General features: G+C 43.6%; 2 protein-coding genes across 4 annotated transcripts in view; one reads left to right on the forward strand and one right to left on the reverse strand.

Annotated features, from left to right (window-relative positions):
• Positions 1-16,819, forward strand: part of klhl5 (kelch-like family member 5) — a 25,043-nt gene extending 8,224 nt beyond the window's left edge. Inside the window, exons 1-13 of one of the 3 annotated variants that reach the window (XM_088301784.1) lie at positions 1,943-2,635; positions 5,607-5,795; positions 7,311-7,447; positions 8,240-8,436; positions 8,658-8,870; positions 11,195-11,381; positions 12,503-12,727; positions 13,371-13,446; positions 13,516-13,602; positions 14,288-14,362; positions 14,457-14,594; positions 14,984-15,155; positions 15,610-16,819. In XM_088301784.1, coding sequence (XP_088157910.1) covers positions 2,067-2,635; positions 5,607-5,795; positions 7,311-7,447; positions 8,240-8,436; positions 8,658-8,870; positions 11,195-11,381; positions 12,503-12,727; positions 13,371-13,446; positions 13,516-13,602; positions 14,288-14,362; positions 14,457-14,594; positions 14,984-15,155; positions 15,610-15,666 — 2,322 coding nt within the window. In that variant the 5' untranslated portion in view covers positions 1,943-2,066 and the 3' untranslated portion in view covers positions 15,667-16,819. Of the gene's footprint in view, positions 1-1,942; positions 2,636-5,606; positions 5,796-7,310; positions 7,448-8,239; positions 8,437-8,657; positions 8,871-11,194; positions 11,382-12,502; positions 12,728-13,370; positions 13,447-13,515; positions 13,603-14,287; positions 14,363-14,456; positions 14,595-14,983; positions 15,298-15,609 lie in introns of those variants that run through there. The other 2 variants (XM_088301783.1, XM_088301785.1) reach the window with 2 other exon arrangements.
• Positions 16,550-26,794, reverse strand: rfc1 (replication factor C (activator 1) 1). The gene is made up of 23 exons (XM_088301782.1): positions 26,499-26,794; positions 26,012-26,125; positions 25,867-25,939; positions 25,524-25,640; positions 24,894-25,186; positions 24,712-24,783; positions 24,003-24,080; positions 23,590-23,916; positions 23,147-23,254; positions 22,902-23,081; positions 22,675-22,779; positions 22,157-22,580; positions 21,933-22,048; positions 21,733-21,847; positions 21,449-21,537; positions 21,230-21,367; positions 19,999-20,094; positions 19,663-19,916; positions 19,461-19,578; positions 18,752-18,897; positions 18,444-18,657; positions 17,883-18,071; positions 16,550-17,808 (listed from the first exon to the last, which is right to left on the reverse strand). Exons 1-23 carry the CDS (start codon positions 26,499-26,501, stop codon positions 17,716-17,718), a joined length of 3,462 nt encoding a protein of 1,153 aa, XP_088157908.1. The 5' UTR covers positions 26,502-26,794; the 3' UTR covers positions 16,550-17,715.
• Between the last annotated feature and the right edge of the window lie 165 nt (positions 26,795-26,959).

A 26,959-nucleotide genomic window follows, 5' to 3' on the forward strand; every position in this document is an offset into this window, starting at 1 on the left:
TATTTCTTTTGGGTCTTGAAAATAAATGTGTGCATGTTCGTGTGTGTGTGTGCGCATTCGTGTGCATGTGTCCATGTGCTAGAAAGCAAATGTAAAAAGCAGGCTCATAAACGTATCCATATAACCTCCTAACATCGTCACTTTTAAGCTGCAACAGCAAACGGTTGATATGTGAAATGCATTTTCCTTCCTCGGGGGCCGCGCAAGTGGCAGTCAATATATTACTGCTCTTTTGTCAGGTTTAGACGGGAGCAGGGAATGCTGCCAAATGTGACTCCTGATGCATCTGTTTACTGGCAAAATATGCAAGCGCAGAGGTTATGTGTTTGTGTTTCCGCTTGCAAGTCAAAGTGCTGAACAACGAATACTGTCGAGAGCTCCACTAAAAAAGTCGTTTGTAACAAAGCATTCAGTTCAGTTTGGTGCGGTTCACATTTTTGGATATGATTCCCAACTGCCCTACTTTTCAGTACGTTTTCATTAGGGAGTGGTATACTTTGGTCCTGGCGTCTGTTGAATGTTCTATTTTTAGAAAGGGAACGGGAACAAGATATTGTACGTACATTGTGCCAACAGATTGGCAATTAATTGAATGAAGCTTTTCCGGAAACGTTCTCTTAATAAAGCAAAAAGGGCTATTTTGAAGTTGTACGGCGAGAGAATTCCGTGAAACAAGCTAAATAGAATTTGGTGAAATCTTGCATTAGTCCAGTGCTTCTCAAATAGCGAATATGTCTGCAAAAATACCAAACCTTAGTCGAACCCACCCCTGCTCTGATCTAGGGCAGCGGCACTTTGCACTTTGCAGCAATGTGTGAGAACATGATTATCTACTTTCATAAATATTGACCAGATATTGACTTATTGATTTTGCTCAAGTGGGTCGTTTCCGTCCTGTTGATGAAAGTGCATCTAGAACTATAGTGTACATCCTGTGGTTATGGCAGGTTCCGCCTGGCTGATGTGCTGAATGCCTTGGGTATCTGGAAGAGATGGTTTCCCACTGGGCCCACTCCCACTGATGTAATGAGTGATGTAGAGAAATGGTTTGTGAAGGAGAGAGGGGGGCGGGAACGGACTATGCAAGGAGAAACTCATTTCATTTTGCAGAGGACGCGCCATTTGAAGTGTGTGACTTTAAAAACATGCAAGCCTCTTTTGTAATACAGCACTTTGTACCTCAAGAGCACTGAGAGGGAGGCACTGAAGCGGAAAGGAAGCGCATCTCTCTACTCTGAGCTCAATCTCGCACTATTTAGGAAGTCTTCCAACTCTGGGAGCAAACTCAATTTCAATTTCACTTTTAAAGGCAGAATTGGGAGGAGTAACACAAAACTCACTCCAGTTGACATGATACTGTTGTGGATAGTAAAATGATTCATTTTGAAGCTTGAAAATATTTGCAAATCAATCTCACAGTGGATGATCCAAGCAAATATAAACATTCACCTGTATCAGAAAGTGCTTTGTTAAAGCTCCAGCTGTTTTCAAATGTGCTATAAAAATAAAGTTGTATTGTATTTTATTGTACAGCCCGTATGTAATTAATGTAATACAAACGTCGTTCACAGTAATGCTAGTGAACCAACTCTAAAATTTTCATTAGGAGAGTATGCTTCTGGGATAATGAAAAAATGCATTTATTTTACGGCTTTTAAGTTTTAACAAGGCTTAACCGGGTTGTTCATAATTGTGGAGGGCACTGAATGTGCCTTCAGTCAAGGTTAGAGGAAACTGGTCGAAGAGAGTCATGTCGAGTAATAAAAGCAAAAATGTCATTCATTTGCACTCAAGTAAATGTTTGTGGGTTTGTGCATGAGATGCTTGGAACCGACGCTGCTGAATCCGCCCCCCGCCCCCCACCACCACCCAACCTTCTCTCTCTCTCTCTCTCTCTCTTCCTCTCTCTCTCTCTCTCGCTCTCTCTCTCTTCTGCTGGTGGTGCCGCTCAGTCCAGGAGCAGTTAACGTTAGCGAGGATCGCGAGCTTCTCAGAGCTCCGCTGTAAAAACGACAGAGCGGCAGGCGCGCCTCTCGCCATTACCTTCGCCCCGCGCCCTGGCTGCTATGTCTGGTGGCAGCTCGAACTCTTCCTCGCGGAAGGAGTTCGATGTCAAGCAGATCCTCCGGATCCGATGGAGGTGGTTCGGTCACCCCGCGGTGCCTCCGCCACACTCTCCGCCGCTAAGAGACTACTTGACCGGGAGGAGGTCGGACGGCCACTCCTCCTCCCCAGAGGGACCTTCTTCATTTAACGAGGAGAGCTCGACTTCAGCGGGCGTCGCGAGTTGCCACGGTGGGCTCGTGACGAGCGGCAGCGCCGGGTCGAACCTTTGCAACAGTAGAAAGTTTCTTGATTCGTCGGGGAGTCGGAGCGGCTCGGGTGGAGCTGGAGCGACCGGGATCTCGTGCTCTCGCTCCGCGAGCCATCCAGAGTGCAGCAGCTCCCCCGCGGCGTGGGCTTCTCCGTCGCCACGTCGCCGTTCTCGCCCGGTCTCCAACATGGAGCCCTCTGGTGAGGCCCCGGTGCTGCAGCTCGAGAGACTCGAGACCTCCGCTCGTGACGGGCAGGCGGCGGCGGCGGCCAACACCGAGGACAACAATAATCACCCAGATACTGACTCCAGCTCTTGCAGGTAGGAGGCGGTGTTTTTACCTGAAAAGTGTGGGACAAGTCACTTCACATATTTGGGGGGGGTAACAGACAAGAGTTGGGATGAGTCTTTATTTTATGGTTGTTTTAGTGCACACCAATTCCGGATCACAAAGAACAGGTGAGTCGACCGAGGCCTTGCAAAAAGTGCAATGGAAGTGAGCCAGTTGGGGCTGTGCAGACATGATGCAGTGGTGGAGGACCACTCAATAAACACTGACTGACAGGAAGATGGAGCACCTTTCCAACAGATTGTGCACCACGCTTACCTCCAGTCCACATCCCCCCTGATGAGGCTTTTCTCAAACACACACAATTTTAGAATGAATTGCAAATGAACATGATGGACCAAGGCTTGCGTGTAGCTTCAAGGACATCATTTCTTTAATAAGCAGTCATGTAACTGAAAGAGGTTCCTCACTATTCATACGTGTGATGCATCCACGTGGAGGTCAGTGTGTTCAGTTTCTGAACAATTTCCATTGAATCTTTAGCTTAACCAAATGTATACCTTTTATTAATTGATTGGATGAATAGAAGATAAATTAATGATATGTTTGTGTCTGGCTGTGTTACATCAGATAGCTGACTGACAAAAGCGGTCTGTTTCAAGCTGTTTTCATATATACTCCACATTTTTTTTTTAAATTAGGGCAGAGGAGTGTAACACAAGGAGAAATGTGATAGATGCGTGCGTGTATTGTATAACGCAATCAGGTCACACCAGAGAAAAAGGAAATCATGATATGAACGTGAATCGAGGTTGTGTGGGTATTGTGCAGGCATATACTGTAGCCTTGTTCCTGCACATGTTGCGGTTGCCATACCAACACTGAGATGTGACTACATGTCTGTCGGTCATTTTCTGAGAGCTATATAGAGTAGTAGGGTAGGTGAATAGATTGATTTTTTGGGGGGGGATTTTTTTTAGAATGCTTGTTGAAGCCCCAGTGTGGACTCACCTTCCCCCTTTACAATCTAATTTGTAAGAAAACATGGTGTGATCTGATTATGTTCTACTACTGTGGTGGCACTCTAAATGCTTGATAACCTGCAGGCTCATCAGGCTAAAAGATGAATCACAAGGACGTGTGTTAAAATTCTGTGGCACAACAACAGGGGTGGGGGTGTGTGTGTGTGTGTGTGTGTAAACTAGTTTGGAATCACAGTCTGGAATGGTCTTGATTTGCCACAGACTCTCTCCCTCTTCAAACTGAGTGCCTGCCAGGCTCAATTTAGGGGGAACTGGAAGGCAGCCTTTGCCCACTTCAAAGCATCTCCCGGGGCAGTATTTAACCCCACCATCTGTCTGGAGACACGCGCACACGCACGCACGCACGCACCAGAACGCTAGTTTTGGTCACCGGGAGAGGTTTAAAATGGCAAAGTGAGGAAATTATATCGGCAGATGATGGGGGGAAAAAGTGCTGAATTGGAAAAGAGTGAATATGGGTTAAATCAGGGGTGGGCAAACTTTTGGATTGACGGGCCTCAATGGGTTCTAAAATTTGACAGAGGGGCCGGACCAGAAGCAGATGGATGGAGTGTTTTGGTAACCTAATTTCATCGGGGAGAAAAAACGACATTTAATTTTAAATGAAATTGAACAAAAGCATTACAATATATGTCTTTGAAAAACCACAGAATTTAGAAAATAAAACATGAACAAGGTTTATTCATTTAATTTTTTTTCAAGTCCGGCGGGCCGGATTAATATGTTTAATGGGCTGCATGTGGACCCCGGGCCGTAGTTTGCCCACACCTGTGTTAAACAATGCTCAACATGTAAAAATGAAGATGGGAGAGCATGCAAAGGCTCTCCCGTCCACACAAGATGCTAACATTGTCGTCTTTTGAAAGCCCCGTTATTATTTGAAAGAGTTAATGAGAGCAGTGAGTGTGAAACAAACCAGTAAAAGTTGAAGCCATTCCCTGAAAGCAGCTGTAAAAGTTCACTGCCATTCAGTTGATAAATCTCCGTGTGGAGTAGTCAGCTCGACTGCTGGCGGCTGCCATTTAGAAGCATTCATGGGCTTGCTTGTAAATATACAAACATTGATTTTTTTTTTTCCCGTCACCTTTAAAGACAGGGTTTAAGAGGGTAAGTGGTAAGCAATCGAGGTTTAATACGTTGGAGTAGCGACCCTAGTGAGGATAAGCGCTATAAAAGATTGATGGATGGGTGGATTGAAGCAGTGTTTGTAAAAGCACATGATGGTTGAGCTTTGGTGACCAACGCTCGGTTATCATGATGAATGACGACAGTGCGGCGTGATCTTGGTGCTGCAGTTGGAAAAGATACGATACGAGGCCCCAGAAAACATCAGATTACGCTAGCTAAAATTGATTTACATGTAATCCAGTTGTAATGTTTTTTTTAGTTCTGTAGGTTCTCGCTTTTGCATTGCGATTACCCCCAAAGGTGACATCAGTTCATTTTTCATCACTTGGTGCTAAGGCCACGAAATTAAAAACACTCCCATCAATTAAATGCTGCCTCGGGAGCCATGATGGTTGATGATTCGCCTGGCAGCTATACTTCATTTCTTATCTGTGACCTGCACGCATTTATTTTATCACTTCAGCTGGAATTGGGACAGGCCTGCGCTTCATCATTCGCACAGAAGTCTACTTGCTTGCTTCCTATTGCGAACCATATCAGGGAAGTGGGTAGAATGTTAAGGAGCACAGCATGTTAATGTGTCATAAAGGCTTTTTTTTTTCATCAGTTTAACTTTTAAGCGGGCTAAATTTATGCCGGCTTTTACCGTTCATAAGTCGACCATTGAAGAGCTTTTGTCTGCTTCTGCTTTTATAGGCCCCGCCTTGTTAACATGTGAAGTGCTCGTTTGGCAAAGATTCATATGTGGAAGACAAGGCAACTGGTTCAGCTCAGATATGATTGTCCATGTGTGTGTGTGTGTGTGTGTGTGCGTTAATTGATGCGGCCGCAGGACATCAAACAGCAGTGCCACGCTGTCTTCATGTGTGTCGATGGAGCCGTGTGCATGTCCAGAGGAGGGCTTATTCACCGCGCTGTCCCACGCTGACGTCACGTTCCGCAAGATGGAGGGCTACTTGAGGAGTCGGCAGTTGTGTGATGTCACGCTGGTGGCTGGAGACAGACGGATACCTGCGCACAGGTAGGACAAAAAAAAGAGAACACAGAAATATAAGTGAATATATATATATATTTTACCATGAAATAGGTTCAAATTTCATGACATGTTGTTACAAGGATTCGTTTCAAGGCGACATCACGGAAAAGTCACTTGTTGATTATCTGCACAATGCCCATCCGTAAAGTTTGAAGTTTAACAACTGAGTATTTTTTTTTTTGTGGGCTAGTAATTTCCGAAAACGTGTCTATAATAATAAAATGTTTCGATTTTTGCTTAAATGCGATCCACCTGCACACTAATAATAATTTGGTGGATGTGTATTGAAATGCTGCATCCAAAAGTGAAAATAAAGTCACTGATTTTATTGTCCAAATGGCAGGGGTTGGCCGTGTCGAAGAATGCAATCAATTTTCAACACTTAAGGTTTGGTTGAAGGTGTAAAAATAATAGACCTGACAGCTAAGAGCTGATCTGTGAAAAAAATATAAAATGGGCCAGATTCGGACATAGGAGGTTTCCGCCCGATAGTGACGATATGCCCAATGCCGTCGCGGAACGCCTCCACTCACTCATTCGGACACTTTCACTGCCTCGCAGGCAGTCGGAAATTGTAAAAGTCTAACTCCCCAAAAAATCACCAGAGGAGGGAATGATTTGAATAAAATATTGGGGTGACCCTGCTACTGACTGTGTTATGTGGATTCCTCCTCGACTTCGATAAATTCAGACTGCCTGTGAGGCAATGAATGTGTCTGAGTGTGATTTGTGATTGGATGAGTGAGTCTCTGGCTGGGGGCAAAGAAGCGTGTCAGTGGGATGAAGGCTTAAGCGAAACACTTGCTGGATGTTTTTTTTTTTTTTTTGGGAAGGGCTGTTAGTTACGGCCGACATTCACCGTTAATTTTCGCAGGCTCGACCGGTTACCGCTCATCTCCGTTTCACCGCAAATGCCACAGTATATTCTCAGCCCTTTTCTCTGTTCGCAAATTTTTACGGCTGACGTGAGGATTTAGCGTGTTAGCGTATGCGAAACATGTGCTGTACCAACCAACCAACCACCTGTTGATTAAATCAAGGTGTGCATGTTACTGGTAAAATCGGCAATTAATCGTCTTTAAGTGCTAACCATTACATCATCATAACGCAAAATTGTCGCTCGCATTGGCACACCCTGCAGCAGAGGGGGAGGGGTGAGCAGTAGCTCATTTGCATAACATAAGATCCAAACTTTGCTTAGTTGCTTTCAAGAGTGCTGTAGGAAGAGGATGAGAACGGTTCTCTTTATCTTTATTTTCTCGATGGGAAATATTCAAAGCTAAAATGATGAATTACTATTACAGTCGTGTGCAGTAAACCATTAATTAACTTCGAAAATCACCTTAGTAACAAAACCTTCAGACATATTTTTGATACCAACCACGTTGGACATATTTTATTTGTATTACACTGACGACACGTCGCACTGTTAATGAACATTTTCTGATGGCGACAATTTGCGATTCCTGGACTGATAGTATCTCTTCTCTCCTCTCCCAGGCTGGTTCTGTCATCTGTGTCCGACTACTTTGCGGCCATGTTCACCAGCGATGTGCGGGAGGCCAAACAAGATGAGGTGAAGATGGAGGGTGTTGACCCGGATGCTTTGTGGATCCTGGTGCAGTATGCATACACAGGTACCATTTGTTTTCAACTGCAGCCTTGCATTTTGCACATTGCTGCGTCATGATTTGTCGGATCTTTTGGTTCAGCAAATTTCTGGTCGTAAAAGAGCGCTGTACTCTCTTGCATATTGGATGTTTTTGTGTGAAAGTAGGTGCGTGGGGGGCGATGGTGGTGGGTGGATTTCCGTGTCTATGTGCAACTGTAGATGTGTTTCAGCGGGATTGGGTTTCTTTAGTTTCCTTGCTCGTTCTTTGAGGTACTTTTTATGTATGAAGACTGATTGATTGATTGCTGGAGGTTTTTTTTTTTTTTTACCATCATCATCATCATCATCATCATCCCTCTTTTTATTCACATTTTGACAAAAAAGTCCCACATTCATTATCATTCATTTCCTATTTCATTACAATACGTGCATATTGAATGTTATATATGCGTAATATAGTTAATCAGATTGTAAAGTCGATTTATAATATAAATTGCCTGTACCAGGATCCATTTAGAATAGCGTAAAAGATTGTTTCCTTAATATTGTTTAATACAATCCAGGCATATGACACAGATGAAATTTTCATTTTTTATTATACCTGTATTATTTTGAAAATGGATCTTGAAGGTGTTTGGAAATGTATGGTGTTGGGTCGAGGTTCTTCGCCTTTTTTTAACACCACTCGCAATTGTTTGTTTTTGGGTAGCAATCCGCACTCCACTCGAACCCAGATATCATAAAACGTTTTTTTTTTTTTTTTGACACGTCCCTCCTGCTTTTGTCATGCTTGTCATCCACATCTTTGCGTCTTCAGGGCGTCTGGAGTTGAGGGAGGACACCATTGAGTCGTTGCTGTCCGTTTCCTGTCTGCTGCAGTTGTCTTCTGCAGTTCAAGCTTGCTGTTCCTTCCTCCTCAAGCAGCTCCACCCCTCCAATTGCCTCGGCATTAGCTCCTACGCCAACGCTCAGGGCTGCCATGACCTGCAGAGGGCTGCTCACACCTTCACCCTGGTGGGTGCCCACGACTTCATCTCTATATTTAGAGGCGCTTAAAGGGATACTTTACTAATTTTCCGAAGTAAAAAAAAATAATCACTTTATTTTTCATGTACAATTAACAATGTCGTGTTGAGGGCTCAGGTAACATCCAATCACGTTAGGTGAGCCATGATTTTCCCCTTCTTATTTTGAGTCTCCCAATGTCTTCATCCATGCCTCCGTTGTCACCCCAGGAACACTTTTTGGAGGTGGTTGGAGGCCAAGAGTTCATGCTGCTTCCAGCGGATGAGATGGAGCGGCTGCTCATGTCTGATGACATGAACGTTCCGGATGAAGAGACGGTGGTAACCGCTTTGCTCACCTGGGCGCATCACGACGTGGCCGCCCGACAACGTCACCTGCCTTTACTTCTCGCTCATGTCCGACTGCCACTGCTGCAGCCACAGGTGAGAGTTGCACTGCGAGAACTGTGTGATTTTAATTGCGACTGAATCACTCTTAATTGAACGTGAAATGTCTCGATAGACTTTATTCAGCCAATAAGGAAAATGAAGGGTGTCGGAAAGGAAGGAAAACAATCACAGCCTTGAGGGGTGCTGGTCCACGTAAAGACATTAGATCATTGACATTAAAATTGAATATTCTGTTCGGGTAACAAATTACAAACCGGTTTCTCCTGCTATTAGGAAACAGTATTTACGTTTTCATATTTTCATGTATAATAATTATTACAAGTATGCATAAATCTGTGTCAATGTTATCCATGGAAGCTTTCCTTACAGGAAAGGTTTTGAAGTTGATCTTGAAAAATTCACGCTGCAGACACAAAGCAAGATGTCTTTTGAAATGTGATGTATCGTATTTATTTCGCCCTCTTTGATGTCGTCACTTTGGTCTTTTTGATGTTTGGACACTCCAGTTTTACTTCTCTCTCCTTCCAGCCATCTCTATATCATCCAAATGAACAGACACACTTCAGCTTATATTGTTTACACCATCTCTATTCATGGGCGCGTACTCGGTCTTCAAACTGACTTCAATGTGGAATGTCCAAGCATACTGTAGATACTATGCCTGTTCAAAAAAAATGTACATAAAATGGTTACATCCTATAATTTAATTCATCGATATGTCATAGCACTGTCACTATTATAAGTTTCCGTTGTACTATTCTTATGGCTACTGCTGTGACGTAATTGGAACATATTTATCCATTAAAAGGCAACACTCTAAACCTCTTATTTGTTCCCTTTTTCCTCCTTAAATTCGATCTACATTTTCCTTTGCTCCCCCCAAATGTTGCTGTTTTTTGCTTATTTTTCATCTTACTTTGTTATTTGTAGTTATTTTTACATAAATGTGACAGTATAATTTCCTTTATGGGATGAATTAGGTATCAAACTATCCATCCATCCATCTATCTGTATATTTAGGACATGACGCATGTTTTTCCTAATGTTGTCTTCCTCCTCTCTTGCTAATGCGGCCTCGTCATTTTGTGTGCCGACGTTTAAATGCGGTTACAGCCCAGGGCATTCAATGCACAAATACAAACACTTTGTAAGACTTGATAACGTGTGGTATCGCTCTTAAACCCATGTAAATTCGCTAATCTCTGCAGCGGAGGCAAACCACGACTGAGCGACCCGTGTCCCTCTTTTCAGTTTATCTCCTCACACCTCAAATATATCACATTGGCCCAGTCACAAGTTGCTGCAAGATAGATTGCAGACACAGCAGACAAAACGATAGTCGGAAAGCTTTTTCATGGGAACCTTCGCTGAGTTAAAGTGGCAAATGGATTGACATTAAGCATCATCAGGACTTGTAAATTGGCAATCAAATGTGGAGAAAAGAAACGCTGGCATATTCATCACTCTATTAGCAAGTTGTCTCATTAAGAGGATGCAGTTGATCACCTCAAGCACACACACACACACACACACACACACACACACACACACACACACAGACCATTTTAGGCATTCAGTGTAGATTTTGTCGGACGTAAATAGAACAATCTGCTGTCAGGCTACAAACATCAATCTTTTTTCTGGTCGTTTATTACATGTCAGGAAGCGTCAAATAGGCTACAAGATGGAATTATCGTAGGTCAGAATTCCGCATAAAACTTTGCATCATCTCAAATGTGTCATCATCATCTACCGGGATTGTGTGTGTCGGCGTGTGTCTCTGTCCTCCTTTATGACACACACACAGCAAATGGAGGCCCCCCCTAATGTGTCTCTCACCGAGCGAGCTCAATTGAAGGATTCTCCCCGGGGTGTAAGCTGCTTATCCATATTGCTTGCCTGCTGCTGTACGCTCTGAAAATTGATTTTATTCAGTAACCACGTTCAATTCATTTTGGAGGCATTTTTCTTTTTTTTTTTTTTTTGCGGCGAGGATTGCAGATTACCGAGTTGTTGCGTTGGCCATATGTACGCGATAATGTTCAATGACACAAATATCGACGGGTGATTGACGGCCACAGGCTGCACCCAGGTGGTTGGTTTGTTTCAAGTTTGGTGCAATCTAACCAACGCATGTGTGTGTTCTCCAGAGAGCGAGAGGAAGGGGGGGAAATTCTATGATATGACATCGCAGATGAGATGTGGGGGCTCGATTAGCGATCCAGCATGTTTAATCAGCGTGTGCACGTGCGTGTTTGTCATCGAATGTCTCAAAGGACTGCTTCTATTTAACACGAACTCACAGACACTTATTTAGTGTGGTCTGCTTTGCTTTCTAATCGCATGTGTGTGCTCAGTTCTTAGCAGACCTGGAGACCAGCCCCGTGCTCAGAGACAGCGTGGACTGCCAGCGGCTGTTGATGGAGGGAATGAAGTACCATCTCTTGCCCCACCGTCGGCCTCTGCTTCAGAGCCCGCGCACACGACCCCGCAAGGCCACAGTTGGGGCCATGTTTGCTGTTGGCGGGATGGACGCCACAAAAGGTAGCTTGATTAGCGGCAAATACGACCCATGTGCGTCGTCAGATTTAATAGCGATCATTCCTGTTGTTTTGGGGTGGGAGTCAGTGCTTTGTAAAGGGTTTATTTATGACACATGAGTGATTATATATTTTATATATAATAGCTCCTTCCTTGATATTATCTAAGCAAACACATCACAATTCACAAATCTATCAATGTCCCCAAATGACAGCAGTTCAATCAACATTTTGTGTCACAGTGCTTCTCAATTATTTTCTGTTACGCCCCCCCTCGCAAGAAGGAGACAATTTGCGCCCCACCACCATCCACTATCCACCGCGACTTTAAATAATAGCATTTTCATTGCAAAACAAACCGACGCCATCACCTTAATACTCGCTGCGCTCAATGGGGAAGGAGAGCGCCACTGCCAACTACTGGAGTGGATGTGCAATTACACTTTATTTTAGTACAGTGGGGAAAAAAGCATGTTCCCCAGCATCGCTCTTCTGACTGGACTCGTTCAAAAAAAAGCATCACACTGTTGCAGCTCATTCAGGACGCCGCTGACCATAACAAAGAGATCAGAACATATTACGCCAGTCCTAAAGGCTTTACACTGGTTTCCAATTTGCTGTAGAATAGATTTAAAAAATTTGCTTCTGGTGTATAAATCACTAAATGGTTTGGGTCCTGACTACAGTCAAGAAATGTTGATTGGATGCAAACCCAGTCGAGCTCGGAGGTCTGTCAACTCAGGTTAGTGGAGCCCAGAGTTCAAAGTAAACATGGTGAAGCTGCATTTAGCTGTTATGCTGCACACAAATGGAATAAGCTTGCCAACTGAATTGAAGTCAGCCTCGAGTGTTAATGATTTTAAATCCAGGTTTAAAACGTGGCTATTTTCTCAAATCTTTGATTTAGGTCCTCTAAATAATTTTAGTTCTTTTTTCTGTCTTTTAGATATTTTGTTACTTTACTTTTAAATGTACGTTTTGTGTTAGTAATTTTTGTAAGCCACTTTTTTTTCTGCTTTCCTTTGGATTGTTAACAGTTGTTTGTAAATGCTTGTAGGTATTGTCTTTGTGTGTCTTGTGTATGAAACGTGCTATATAACTAAAACTGCCTGTGGCTTCCTGTAGGCGCTACTAGTATTGAGCAGTATTGTCTTCGGCGAGACACGTGGAAGCAGGTGGCGACCATGAGCGGTCGGAGGCTGCAGTTTGGCGTCGCCGTCCTGGATGGCCGCCTCTACGTGGTGGGGGGTCGAGATGGACTCAAGACCCTCAACACGGTGGAGTGCTACAACCCTGAGTGCAAGACCTGGAGTGTCATGAAACCCATATCAACACACAGACACGGTCTAGGTGAGGAACTCAAATGGACTTACAAGACCACAGAAACTAAGTTCATTAACCCTTTTTCGATTTTCAATTTCCCTCTGCAATATCTTTATTGGTGAATTTGAAAACATTTGGAAAGCTGTCTGAAGGCCCTTTCACATTGCGCCTACGCATTTGTCCAAGAACCCGCAAGGTGGTCACGCATCTCAAGGCGATACAATCTCAAATAGAAAAACGTTTACCTGACAGATTGTCTTACATTCCTGTCACAGTCAAAGGTTGCTTTGAGGTCGCGTCGCACCTCAGCAGTCAGAGAGTCTGTATTGTGTTCAAGGACACTCCCGCAGGGGGGATTAAACCAAACCTGCAAGCCCACCGGTACAATCACGCGTACAATAAAGCCTGCTGCTGCTCTTTTCTCGGATGAGTGCTTGTGGAAGTGTGAGGGGGAAGAGGTTGAGGGCACATCTGGCGGAACAGATGTAGTGATATCTACAGCCTATAAGTGTGGAGGTGTCAACATGTTCTAAACTCTGCACACCAGTACCATATGCGTGTGGACATAGAAAATAAAACCACGTGCGCTCCTAAACGGCTGTGGGTTTTTGAGCTTGTATGAATGCTCTCAATCAGTCCCGCATAAAGCGTATGTGATGGGCTGTTGCAGGTGTCGCCGTCCTTGAAGGGCCGATGTACGCAGTAGGAGGACATGACGGTTGGAGCTACCTCAGTACAGTAGAAAGGTGAGCGAGAATTTTATGTTTTCTGATGAAGCCATGAAATGAGATTGTTGCTCTTTTTATATTTATTAGGTGGGACCCACAAGCTCGCCAATGGAGCTTTGTTGCCAGCATGGCCACACCCAGAAGCACTGTGGGAGTGGCAGTACTTAATAGCAAGTAAGTTATTGGGTAAAATACATTATATGCCGTATTTTCCGGAGTTTTAGTCACTTTAGAGTATTAGTCGTACCGGCCAAAAAATGATGAAAAAACATATGTAATGGTTTTGATGTGTATCCATGATGGTGTGACCGACAAGCATGACCAGCAGCAAAAAAAACAAAAAAAAACAGCCAAGATTCAAACAGCTAATCCTTCGGTCACTGAGGAAGTCGCTCTACCAACTGAGCCAAAGTCACCCAGTATGACCAACAAGCTGCTGGTAGCTGGTGACAAATGAACATTCTGCTGCTGCTTATCCAAAAAAATCTCAACAGCATCTTCCCAGAAATATTTTTTTTTTTGCTGCCATGCACCCCAATGAGGGATTCTACGATTGAACCTTCTCTGTTGTCTCCAAAATTCCCCAGCACCAGCTGACAAGAGAAATTATTAGAATTGCAAAATGCTTCCCTTGCTTGTTATGTTCCTCCGAGAGTTGAAAAGTTGAAAAAGGCTTCATAGATTATAATTAACAGAGGAGCAAGTGTTTTCTTCGGAGAGTTGTACAGCGTTTGTGTGCAAATGTGTGTGTATGTGTGTGTGCTTGTTACCTGCTCAATGCCTTGTGTTGCTGCCTGAACTTTGGAGTTTAGGGGTCACTATTGGTCCCCAATAATAACAATGTTTTTTTTTCTCGCAGATTATATGCAGTCGGAGGTCGTGACGGCTCCTCCTGCCTGCGTTCAGTGGAGTGTTTTGACCCTCACACCAACAGGTCAGTCTGCATGCTCCGCTTTATTCTCTATTTGCTGCCATTCGATGGTTTCTACCTCTCTGATGGATTTTAAGCGGCTGACCTTCATCTCCAGGTGGAGCGATTGTGCTCCCATGGCGAAACGGCGCGGGGGTGTGGGCGTGGCCACGTGGCACGGTTTCCTGTACGCCATTGGCGGTCATGATGCTCCTGCATCGTCTCAGGCTTCTCGGCTAAGTGACTGTGTGGAGAGGTACCACAAAACATAGTCGCATTCTATTTATATTTGACCCAATAATTATATCACTGGTGAACTATTTGAAAAACAAAAATCGGTTGAATTAGATTTTTTTGCTGATTAATACCAAAAAAAGAAATTGCAATTTTGCAATCTGCATGCTGAAAGGCGCTTCCAAATCTAATTCATTATTATTATTATTATTATCAAAGTTTATTTTTTAAGAAAACAGGGATTCTATAGCTCAAAACCTTGACAAGATAGAGAAAATTCACATCAGCTTTGGATTCCATACACAAAAATTCAGTTCCAAAATCAACAATATTATTATACCCCCCCATTATTCCGCTACAATGATTAACTTGTGGTATGCCCTAAATCTAAATGCATATGTGTGTGTACAGGTATGACCCTCAAACTGATGTGTGGACAGCAGTGGCCCCGATGAGTATCAGCAGAGACGCAGTCGGCGTTTGTCTCCTTGGAGACCGTCTGTACGCCGTCGGTGGTTACGATGGCCAAATGTATCTCAATACGGTGGAAGCTTATGACCCTCAAACCAATGAGTGGTCTCAGGTACACAAACACACACGATTGCCACAAAGTGTGCTCAATGTTTCCTTGCCCTCCTGCCAAGTCACTCAGGCGCATACTAGACAGATCACGAGGGTAAGTTCAGGATGGAATCGAGGCTGACCTTTTTGCGATTTCGTCCCCGGCAGTTTTTGTGCATAAACTGCACAAAACCAATTCATCATTGTCGATTACACACAGGGAAGTGTGAATTTGTAAATAATAATATGTATGTGGAGAAGTGCTGGCCAACACTGCTTTAGCACCAATATTTGAGATAAACGGACCTTAGATTTTTAGTTGTACTCATGAAAAAAGAAAGCAAAAAAAAAAAAAACAAAACAGAAGAGTTGCATTTGCATTTTGGTGTAATTAGTATTGAGAATGAAAACGAATGAATGAGTGAATGTTCCGGGTAGCTATGATGTGCTGCTGAAGTGGTTCTTGCGTTCACTAGGTGGCGCCACTGTGTCTGGGCCGGGCAGGAGCAAGTGTGGTGGTGGTCAAAATGTGAGAAAATACCAGAAGGCCCAGCGAGTTGAAAGGACCAAAGCTGAAGTGCGAGGGGACTTTTACAATGAGGACAATAATTCCTCAGCCTCATTTCATGAGTGCTGACATCCCGATCCCCTCCAGCGGTGACAGTCATGATCAAAATCGTTCTGCTGGCCTTGTTAGAGCGGGACAGCCACTTTTTCCCCACCAACTCCTTATTTTCCAGAAAACATGCACTTGCAGTTTTTCTGATGTAAAGGTGACGGACTGTCAAGAAAGTTACACTCTTGATTTGTAACCGTGTTTTTAATGTATTCATTGGCCAGGAGCTAGCTAGCCAGCTCTCTCTCTCTCTCAGCGGCTGACATAATCAGCACAACCTGAAAGAACAATAAAACTCCTCACCCCGTTGCTGTCTTTCTTCCACATTGTGTCAGCTCACTTGTGAAAGACAGTTTGTGTATTGTTATTGGAAAAAAAAATGTCCAAATGAAATGGAAATGTGACGCCAAATTACTAAAATGCATCATGTTTGCCATAAAACTCATGTCAAAACAAAGATGAAGCAAGTTGAAATTGTGATTATTTTTTCAACAAAACATTTTTGCCAAGAAATTAGTGTGCAATAAAACAGCATTCAGAATTGTAAGCGATTACCCAATAAATCTAAGTTTGGTCAAGGGCACGCTATAATGTAACAGGCTCAGACATTTAACACCCATTTTCTGTGGAACATCCACCCCAATTTTCAAATACAATGTTGGACGTTTTTGTTTCAACACCAAATGTAAGTAATGTAAATGTGAACACTGAAAAGACAAATTGTGACATGGTCATGTTGTACATATCCTGTATGGTGCCCATATTTGTCCATCCATTTTACAAATCACACCACAAGCAGCAACGTTCATATTCTTTTTTTTTTATTACATGTTTGACTTGAAGAAAAATGCTACCTTAAATGAGCAGAAAATAAGTATTTGATCATACATTTGTTTAATATGTACAGGTTTATTTTTATACCATTACATGTGTAATAAGACTACAGCTACATTTCCTTTTTTTTTTATACCGCATAAGGCACCTGATATTTTACTTTTGACAATGATGTATGTACATGTATGCGTTCAGATGCTCGTGGCTTTTATACAATAAAAGTTAAGAGGCAAGCACTTTTGGTCTGCCCCTGTAAAACAGTATGACACACAGCATGGGCTCCATCACCTTTACGATCCGGGCTGTTTCTATTTGTCGAAGTTCTTGAGAGGGTGATGGCACGTGGCACTGGACAAATAGTTTTTTGCATTAACATTGTGGATGAGGTGAAGATGAAGTGTCATGGTTTACTGCGGACAACAAGAGTGATGGCTGACTCGGCTAACAGCAGTCAAGCGGTGAGTGAGCCCTTCGTGTTATTTATGGCTGGAGAAGCTTAAACATCCGAGGATGGCGCCAGTGATCTTGAGGTCATGCATTATGCATTTGCAGTGTGTAATGGGGAAACAAATGAATGCAGGCCAGCTCGTCTTCAAAGCTGTGACATCATCACTTGTCTTGTTCATATGACATGCTGGGGAAATCAAAAAATGTGATTTCTGTGTGAATGAGAGCTAATGATAATGAGCTTGAGCCGAACATGTTTTCGCTACAAAATCATTCCTGTTGGAATGGAAGACATTTTTTGCTCCAACTTGAATTTGGAAAGCGATTGATCCATTATTATGAGCATCATGACCATACAGTATTTTACATTTGGATCTTAAAATATACATTTTCACCAAAAAAAAATACTCAAATGGCATATCTTTCTATTTTACAACAAATAAGCAATTTACAAGAAAAAGATGAATGCAAAGAGAGCGGCCAAAAGCATCATTGCAATGTTGTTACTCTTTAAAGCAGCAGTTCCATGATTTTGAATACCCCTACATCTCCTCCTCCACCGCACACAGACATGATGAGGTGAGCTTATATGATCATGCTTGAGAGGTTTTTTAAAAAATTGAAAAGGGGCAGGAAGTGGTCATGGTTAGGATACAGTTCACACGACTTTGTTTTACATCAGAAGTCACTTTTTAGCTTTGCCTCTGCCTTTGCCCTTCCCAGAATCCTTGGCCTTTTCCTTCTTCTTGGACTCCTTGCCGGCTTTTGTCTTCTTCTGCTGTGGGAAGAAAACAAGCAGACATAATATTGGATGTGATCAATTGAGCCCGTGAACAGTTTTATGGAACTTACTTTGATCATAGCGTCCACACTGAGGCTCTCCGCCTCATTCTCAGATTCTGGGGCGTCCTTCTCAGGGTCCTGCCCTTCCAATTCAGACTCTTCGAAACCGCCGCCGCGCCGCCCCTTCTTGATGGCTTGCAGTGAGTACGGTGTCAGATGGACCTCCTTGTTGTATGCCCTAGTAAACGCTGCTTTCACCTGGAAGGAAGGAAAGCAAGTTGAGTTTTCTGAAGCGCAGAGTTTTTGAGGAACACATCTACTGGTCAACAAGTTGTTGACTTTTTACAGTTCATTAATAATACACAGAAGGGCTGCGCAATTATGCAATCAAAATGTTATCATGATTTCAATTCTGGCTTGCAGGCAGATCAAACTGCGCCTTCACACGTGACGTGTGAACGCTCCAACAAGCACCGGACGTTTTCCAAAATTCCGTCTGCAGACCCTTGTTCATCATAACATGAAAAACAGCATTTCATCCCAAGCATGACCCGATCTTTGCGCATCGTCATTCAAAATAGACGACAGCAAACCTGTGCCACACCACAGCCTCTGGTGTCCCTTGCTGACCTTGGAGTCAAGTTTGGAATAGGGATCAGGCTCTGCGCCCCATGAAGCGATCTCCATCATGCTGTCCACATCCTCTTTGACCAGTTGGTAATCGTCCAGCAGCCGCACAGCCTGACCAGCGCCCTCTGCCGCCAGCTTCTGGAGCGGGCTGAGCAGGGCCTGACGCAGGAAGTAGAGGTAGTCCAGGTTCACCGCCTGTCTGCTGCTCATCGTCCTTCACCACACGAGACGCATAGAATGCCGAGGGGAAAAAAATAAAAATTTTTAAAAAAAAAGCACCGCCATGGTATACGCTGTGTCTCACTCACTTCAAAGCCATGTGTGAGGCCAGCTCCTGGACGATGCGGGAATGTTTGCCTGCCGAAGAGTTTTTGCCAAGCCAGCTTGGGAAAGACGGGAAATGACTCATGTAACCTCTCATGAGTTCACCTGGGATTACGCTGGCATAGATGGCCTTCAAACAAACACATGAGGGCGTCATCATCAGCATCAAATCTAGTCATCTTTATGTTTAAAAACAACCAGTGAGAGTTAAAACAAATAGCACAAAAAAGTATACCATAAAATAAACAATGTTAAGTATCATGTTGATAAACACTTTAAATCTTTTTGTATTTCATCTATTTACAATAACTGTACTCTACTGGGCATTTTGGACTTCCCAAAAAATACAAAATGTTCTACTGTATTTAGGCCATAAAAACAGTAATGGACAATCAGCTCAAACATACAAACAGAGACATTGATAGTGCGTAGGTACAGGAAAGTAGCTAGCCGAAGTAGCGTGCCTTTTTCAGCAGCGTGTGATTTCACAAATGTGAAAAATGCTTGATTTTTTTTTCTTTTTTCTAATTTTGTAAACTTGGCAATTTTTTTTCCAATCATTCAAATTTAGCAGGTTTGTTAAGGACACTCCTCTGTGTGTCAAATTGAGAGGACATTCATTTTCCCTTCACAAAGACTTTAAACCTTAGATGCAAATTCAAATAAACTTGTGAAAAGTGTATGTGTGGGTACCTGCGTGGGTAACAGAGACCAGTTCTGCCCAGAGCGGATGCGTCGGTCCACCAGGTCTCCGTCACTGATGGAGTCGGCCGTCTTGCTTAGCAGCACAAGGTGGGATTTTGCATTGCCGCTAAAAAGTGCACAGCTTTGTCAATTGCAGCTAACGTGTGAGCGTTCAATGCGTTATCGTGAGCAAGAGGACAGCCTCCCTCACCCAGCAGCGGCAGGCCGAACATGGAGGTAATTCTCCTGGACAAAGAGGGGCGCGAGTGAGTAGTCATGGAAGAAGAGATCCGACTTGTCAATCAGGCTCATGTGGGCTGTCTCCTCGCCAGTGGCAAACACCTTCCGGCAGACGTCAAAGGGCCCCATCTTCAGGTCCTTGCGGGCGCTGGCGGCATCAGACTTGCACTGGTCGTAGGTCATCACCTTGTCTTTGGCCGACCACATGCTCAGGTTATGGATAACCTGAGGAAAATGCAGCCAGCACACTTTCAGCTGCTAAGGCTCCAAAACCTGATTATCTATCGTGATTGTTTTGCTTTTCAACCTGTCTGATGTCTTGATTGGATGCCAAGATCATTTCATTAAGTGCCGGAGGTGGAATCTTGATTCCTTCCTTAAAAGCGATGGACATTATAGCACCCTGAAAAAAGGAGGGAGGCAGGGGGCAGGTATGGAGGAAGAATAAGCGAAAATGTTAATACAGAATAAAATACAGACACAGATAAAAAAAACTAAATCTAATCATCCCAAAAATTCAAAAAAAAGGAGAGAGAGAGATACAATGGTGAATATTTATGAAAGGGTTACAAAAACATTAAGGGACCCCAAATATTATTTGCAATAGACTAAACATGGCACTCATATTAATCAGAATGCCGTGGTTCAACAAATCGTGCCGCGTCGAACATATTCTTTTTGGTGGGTTTGACTTCCCCTTTAAAACAATGTTTCCAAAACATGACACAAAAATGGGATTTGTTTATTTCCTTTTTTAAATTTCCTCACGCTGTGTAATATCTGGGCCCATTTATTATTCTGTTGTATGTTTGCAGCAGATACACAGGGTAATCGAGAAGTAACTGCTACAAAGTAGTGACTGGTCTGTTACTGACGTAGACGGTTGGCCAAAGATACATTCATTTGGGTCACGATTAAATGGTTGTTTCTTGTGACCCGCGATAAATATCGAGCCAATAATTATTAGTGCACAATTAGGAATTATGTCAACTTGATAAATCTGATGACATTTAAAAAAAAAAAAAAAAACTCAGATAAACAAATAAATACAAAGAAAAACATACCAAGACGAAAATCCAATGAAACTAAACTCTGCTATTGGTACGTTTGGGTGGACAAATCATGCACTCCCTTCGACTTAATATGGCCTGTCATAAACTCCTCCTCCGAGCTTGCTCACCATCGCTCATAACAAGCAGCATTGATTGTGTGGCAATTTTCAGTGAGTAAATCAAGCAGACACATAACAGTAGGACCAGCATGTACTGTATAAGCGTGTCACAGATTTTGAACAAGTCTGGATGTAAATTCCTACAGCGGTGCAGCCTCCCGCAACCAGATAATTAGCTACATGATGATGCCAGCGTCTGATGAGACAAAATACTTGTCGGACTGCAACAGCTCTTTTCAACAAATGATCGGGAGAACTGACGACCAGGTATTTAACTTATCCTTCGAGGTGGGGAAGTTAAGTATTCTCTCAAAGTCACTGTTGCACTTCTGATACAACCTCAGAAGCCTGCCAGACGCATTCTCACCTTGATCTGCTCCATTCGCGGCCTCTGGAAGCGCAGATCAAAGCAATAATTGGCCAATGATCTAATCTTCTGGTGGTTCCGATCATTGCACATGCAGATGATGGGAATCTTGGAATTTTTGATGAGGCTGATCAACTCCTGCGGGATGACACAAATGTGTTTCAGTATCAGCGTGATGGGCTGTTAAAGTTCACAAACCAAGAAGCAATGCGTGTCTACCTGCATCCCGCCCCGGTCTTCGTTGCCCGCCATGCCGTCCACCTCGTCCATGATCAAGACGTGTTTTGAACTGACTTTGCTGGATGTACCTACCGATCATACATACCATGAAGCATCATTGGGCTGCAAGGAACTCAACACAACGAGCTTCACATCATCATCAATGATTCAACACTGTATTACTCATCTCGTGACACGTTAGTACAGGTACCCTGCTAAGTATCAATTCCCCAACATTCTTGCTTTTTGTAAAAAAGATCACGTGGCCACAGAAAAAAGTTTACCTTTGTAAAAGCTTTCAATGCTGGTGTTGTTGAGGGACTCTGCAACCACTTCCTTCAGGTTGTTTTTGCTGCGTGTGCAACTCGCATTCATTTCCACGTAGCTGAACCCCAACTCCTGTTAGCCAATCCACAGTGGAGAAAATGTACGTTAAGTCTCAGTCACTACAATGAAGACTGCAACGCGATCCGTTCGAACACACCTCGCAGACCAGGGCTGCGGTGGTGGTCTTCCCCACACCCGGCGGTCCGGAAAGCAGAGCAGCTTTGTATCCGGATCCATCATCTCTTCCTGCACCAAACTTTCCAAATCTGGCAACTATACATCAAAGAATAAGAGGCTCATGCCCACTTTTCAAGAAAAACGAGCGTCATCAACTTTTGTTTTTGTTTTGCACGCATCAAGACGGACAAGGCTGCATGTTACCTGGAGGTTTGGTGGCACCACTGCTGTGATGCTTGTACCAATTTTGCAGCCAGCGCAGCAGCTTGTTAGCACAGCTCTGGTCCCCTTGCTGGCCAATTACAGCCTTCAGAGAACATGGGCGGTATTTGTCCACCCACAGCAACATGGCACCTTCATTTACTGATTTCATTTTTGGATGTGGGCCAGAGGAGGAGGACGGGGAGGAAGAAAGTCCCAATCCCCTGCGAACAGTTTGAGCTGAGCCTCTTCCGGGTGGAGTGGCGCCGTCCATGGTTTTGGCACCTCTGCCGGTTGTCTGTACAGTTTTTGAGGGACTCGGAGTGTGAGGGGACTTGGAGTTGCCTTTGGAGGGAGAGATCTTTGAAGCTTTAGGAGTGATCTTTGAGGCTGAGCCCGGCGGAGTCCTTGTCTTTGAGGCTTTGCTCTAGATGATGAAAATAATACAAACAGGAATTAAAAAATGTTAGTTGAAAGCAGTTTGTTAAAAAAAATAAAAAAATGAACTACTGACTGCTTACCTCAGCCTCCGCAGCAATTTCATACTTGGACTTCTTCCCCGGTTTGGTCCTAATCAGCTTAAACAAATCGTCCTCACTAAGGATTTTGGTACCAAAACTCTCCGCCTTAACAGAACCAGATTCACAAGAAATGACAAGTTCCTGCTTAAATAATCTTAGTAAAACTGGTCTACATTCTACAAATATTTCAGGTTATGATGATGTCGAAAAGATGGGATGTTGGCTACCTTCTCGAGTTTGGAGACGCCGCTGTCTCGACCCAGCACCAGGTATGTGGTCTTCTTGCTGACGTTGCCTGTCACCTTTCCACCGTAGCGCTCGATGAGAGATTTGGTGTCATCTCTCTCCAGTGACTCCAGAACACCCGTCAACACAAACACGCAACCTTCCAAACAGTTATCTGCCCCCTGGAAGAGCCACAAGAGATGTGATGAGCAACACATCACACGTGCTGATGACCTGAAGGCAGTACCGTGGGGATTTCTTTGGAGCCCAGGGCTCGTGGTCCATCTCGGTTGAGGTAATTCCTGTAAGCGGAAGTGTTGAGCTTCTTCTTCTCAGCTTCATCAGGTCTTGTGCTCTAACAGGGTTGAGAATACAGAAATAAAACAGTCCGCCAGGATTTGGACGGAAGTTGTTCAACATGTCTGAGTGCTGGCATGTCCGCTGGATGAAAGCTGCTGGTTGACAGAAATGCTCTTTGGGTGGGCTTTATTTGGCATTTGTGCTGGCACTAAAGTCTTTTCCCTGTTATGAGAGGCCGTATGAAGCATTTGCTGACAGCTGAAACAAGGATCTAACATCGTAAGCATTAGCAGGTTCCTTTTTAGATGGTCATGCATTGCCATAATTATATTTGAGGAGAGACTTGCAGATTGCAAATGAACCAATTGTAGAGAATGAAATGCACCTCACCTCTGGTTCAGTGGGAGGAGTTTTAAGTGCGGTTCCTATTTTGGATGCCTGCACCTTTTCACTGCCTGACGCCGTCACTGGCTCCTTTTTCGGGGAAATTTTCACTTTTGTCTGAGTGTTGCTCTTTGTCGCGTCGCGTTTTTCCTCATCTCTTTTCTTCATCATCCCCAGTTTGGAACTGGGTTTGACTGGAGCAGGGCTTTTCTTAGGTGTAGGACCTATCATGTCCTCTGACATGCCGTCCTCTTCGTTGTTCTTTGAAGGGCTGAGTGAATTCCCCTTTTTGGAGAACGCCTCAACATCTTTTTCATCTGAGCCTTTACGAGCCTGGAAGAGAACACGAAATAAAAGCTGGAATTGGAAAAAATGCCAGCATTGAAACGGTAATTATTACTGCTTCAAATGGTCATCACCTTCTTTGCTTGTGGCTCTGCATCCAACATGGCAAGTGTTCTTGCAAAGTCTTCATCTTCATGGATCTGCTTCTCCAGCTAAGTAAAACCAATTTCAGGGGTCCTTATAGTTTACAACGGTACCGACATACATTTTGAGGTTAAGAACGGTGCCCCATCATTTTTAAATAACTACTTTTTGGAGCAGCGTAAAGCCGGTTATATGATGAGCGACGCAGCAGAACTGGAAGGAACTGAACAATTGGAAAAAATTACAGCTAATGACTGACCCTCTCACACGTACCCGCTTGCTGCAACAACAACAAGAAAAAAAAAATCCAACCCCTGGTGTTCGTATCGGGGAACGTTTTCAGGCATTTATCTCTATTATTTTACTGAGCTACAAACAACACAGCGCAATTGTTAAGGAAAAAGCAGATTGCCACAGCCCGTGTAGCTGTAAGCAGACAATAAAAGCTGAACCAGGCAAGAACCGGGAGAACATGCAAACCCCACACCGGAAGGCTGGAGCCCGGACTCAAATCGCAAACCTCATGATGGTGAGACGAATGTGCTAGCAGCTAGCCACACGCCCACCTTCTATACAAGTATTTCTGTAATTATGAATTTACTATGTATTCCATAAATCATAAAATCATTTCCAGACGAATTCAGGTGCATTTGCGGCAGTAAAAACAGAACTATTGCAAACCAGTTTCACAAAATTTACCTCATCATCTTCAACCATTTGGAGCTGTCTCGCAATTTGTTCATCGCTCAGATCATCTGTGTCCTGGATGGGCTGAGAAAAAGGTGTGCCGTTAGTAAGCTTAGTTAGCCTTGGTAACTCAAGTAAACATCAAACAGCAGACTGTTTAAGTGAGCCTGGAGGATGTGTTGGTCACTACTCACAGTCTTTCGTTTAGTGCTGGCAACCAGCTTCTTGTCCGAGCGCTGGATGCTCTCGTTACCAAAATAGTCAAATACAGAAGTGGGAGTTTGTTTGGCCCGAGGGGGTGGCGTCGTCTTTGGTGTGACAGGCATGGTGGGACATTTGGCTACAACTTTCAAGGGAACAGAGGACGTCTTGATGGAAGACTCCGCAGCCTCTTTCACACCTGGAATTGACCTAGTCTTTTTTGAGGTTCCATTTTGCTTGGTTATGGAGGACTTCTTCAAGGATTCAAAGTTGTCGCTGTCGGAGTCTACAATAAAAAAAAATACGGGGTTTAACTAAACAATCCACCTCTTAAAAGCAGAACAATCAATTTTAAATGCTTTCCAGTATGTACAGTACCATTTAAAAATATGGCAAGGACCATTCCCCCAATACCTCCACTAGAGTCTCTAATACAACTCGGGTGAATTGTTGACTTGAAGAAAGCACGCCTGCACAACAGTTGGTGTGTACTGTGTGGACTATTTACATTCACTGTACTGATAGATCAAGGATCGCATTAATCTGATTAAAAATATATGCATTGTAACCCAACTGCAAGGTTAGGCAAGGATACATTTCCATAACCCTGACAACCATTTTACCTGTTTCCAAGATGCAGTGAACAGGCTCTTTTTTGACAGACTGCGTAGCCGGGCTGATCTTCTGCTTCTTTTTAGGCGATTTCTTGGACTTCCTGTCTCGCTCCTCTTGGTCAGAGTCTGAGTAGGCCGAAAAACAAAGCATGGCAGTTTAAGAAAATGCTCACTGTCGTTGGTGAAGTCATAAGAAAATATACTACGATGCTCATCTGTGTATCACATATTGCTTGATCAATTTCCATGCCATGTAAAATAATGCATGCAAAATGAAGTTAACCACAGGTGGGACTTGGCAAAGTCATCATTACAAAGACCAATTATAAGCAAATAACAGAAACATAATTACCTGATTCTATGACTGCATGTTTTCTCCGCTTTTTGTCATGCATACATTTCACGTCTGTTTCTTGTTTTTTCATCTGAGGCATGACAAAAATAATAATATGAGTCAATAACGTCCAATGAGGAAAACGTAAGTGTCATTTTATTACCTTCGTCTCCTTCTTCTTTTTCTCTTCTTCTGAGGAAAGAGGATTCCTCTTTGTGCTAACGTTTCCATTAGGATTCGCTTTCTGTGCTGATGGCGCAAAGAACCGCCGGATGTCCTGTGAGTAACCAAACAATATGAGCAGGGCAGTAATCCATCGGAAATTTATTGAAATTGAGGCAACAGATTGACAGAGATGCAATGAAATCCACACATTCCACTAAACGCAATCATGATTACTGAATCGGTTACGTGTGACGCCTCATACATGTTTTCAAATGCCCTGGAAATTAAATAACTTATTCCATGAGATAAAATAATTTAGCGTCTTTTAAGTTTATGCGCTAGTTCATCAGTTGAGCTAACGGCTGTACTGTTTTGAAGATGCGACGACTTCAAGCGGATTTAGCGAGACGAAAGGACACTTGCTCTCCCCAAACAGACGGCTTGTGGGTTACAAAAAAACGCGACAGCAACAATTACAACGTTACCATTGTAAACACGTCTCCCAGCAGTATTTCAGGTTTGTTGCCAGAGAAAGAGGGAAAACGCGCAGCTACTTGGCGCGAATGATAGACTCAGTTGTCGCCTGAAGATGACGTAGTATAAGAACGTGCCCGTAGACATATAAGAATGAATTCCGTCTGGAACCCTTAATTGTACGTTTACACCAGCACCATATTGGATGTGCGGATTCGTAAAATCCTAGACTAGGGGTGCGTTTGAAAATAATTCCGAACGCGTACGATTTCATTCAGACCGTTCGGAATCGCAACGAGTTGTTGGAATGTGCCGTTCGCTTATGCGTAGTGCCCGTTACCGCATTCCCGAACGCACCCCAGATAAGCCAGCGCGTGCAAATCTGGACAGTCACAGGGGAGGGCGTCACAATGCAATTCATTTGGCTATTTCCAAAATGGGATATTTCCACGGAAACGTCACAACACCAATC

This window comes from Idiotropiscis lumnitzeri, chromosome 8 (assembly GCF_059441095.1).
Source record: "Idiotropiscis lumnitzeri isolate Australia: NSW breed Sydney's pygmy pipehorse chromosome 8, RoL_Ilum_1.0, whole genome shotgun sequence".
In the NCBI taxonomy this organism is placed as follows: domain Eukaryota; kingdom Metazoa; phylum Chordata; class Actinopteri; order Syngnathiformes; family Syngnathidae; genus Idiotropiscis; species Idiotropiscis lumnitzeri.

Excerpts from the sequence above, each read along its gene's own strand:
- rfc1 (XM_088301782.1), bottom strand. Across the intron at positions 25,940-26,011 it reads AAAAGAAGAAGGAGACGAAG|ATGAAAAAACAAGAAACAGA; the intron begins GTAATAAAATGA and ends GTCATGCCTCAG. Across the intron at positions 22,780-22,901 it reads GCGTCTCCAAACTCGAGAAG|GCGGAGAGTTTTGGTACCAA; the intron begins GTAGCCAACATC and ends GGTTCTGTTAAG.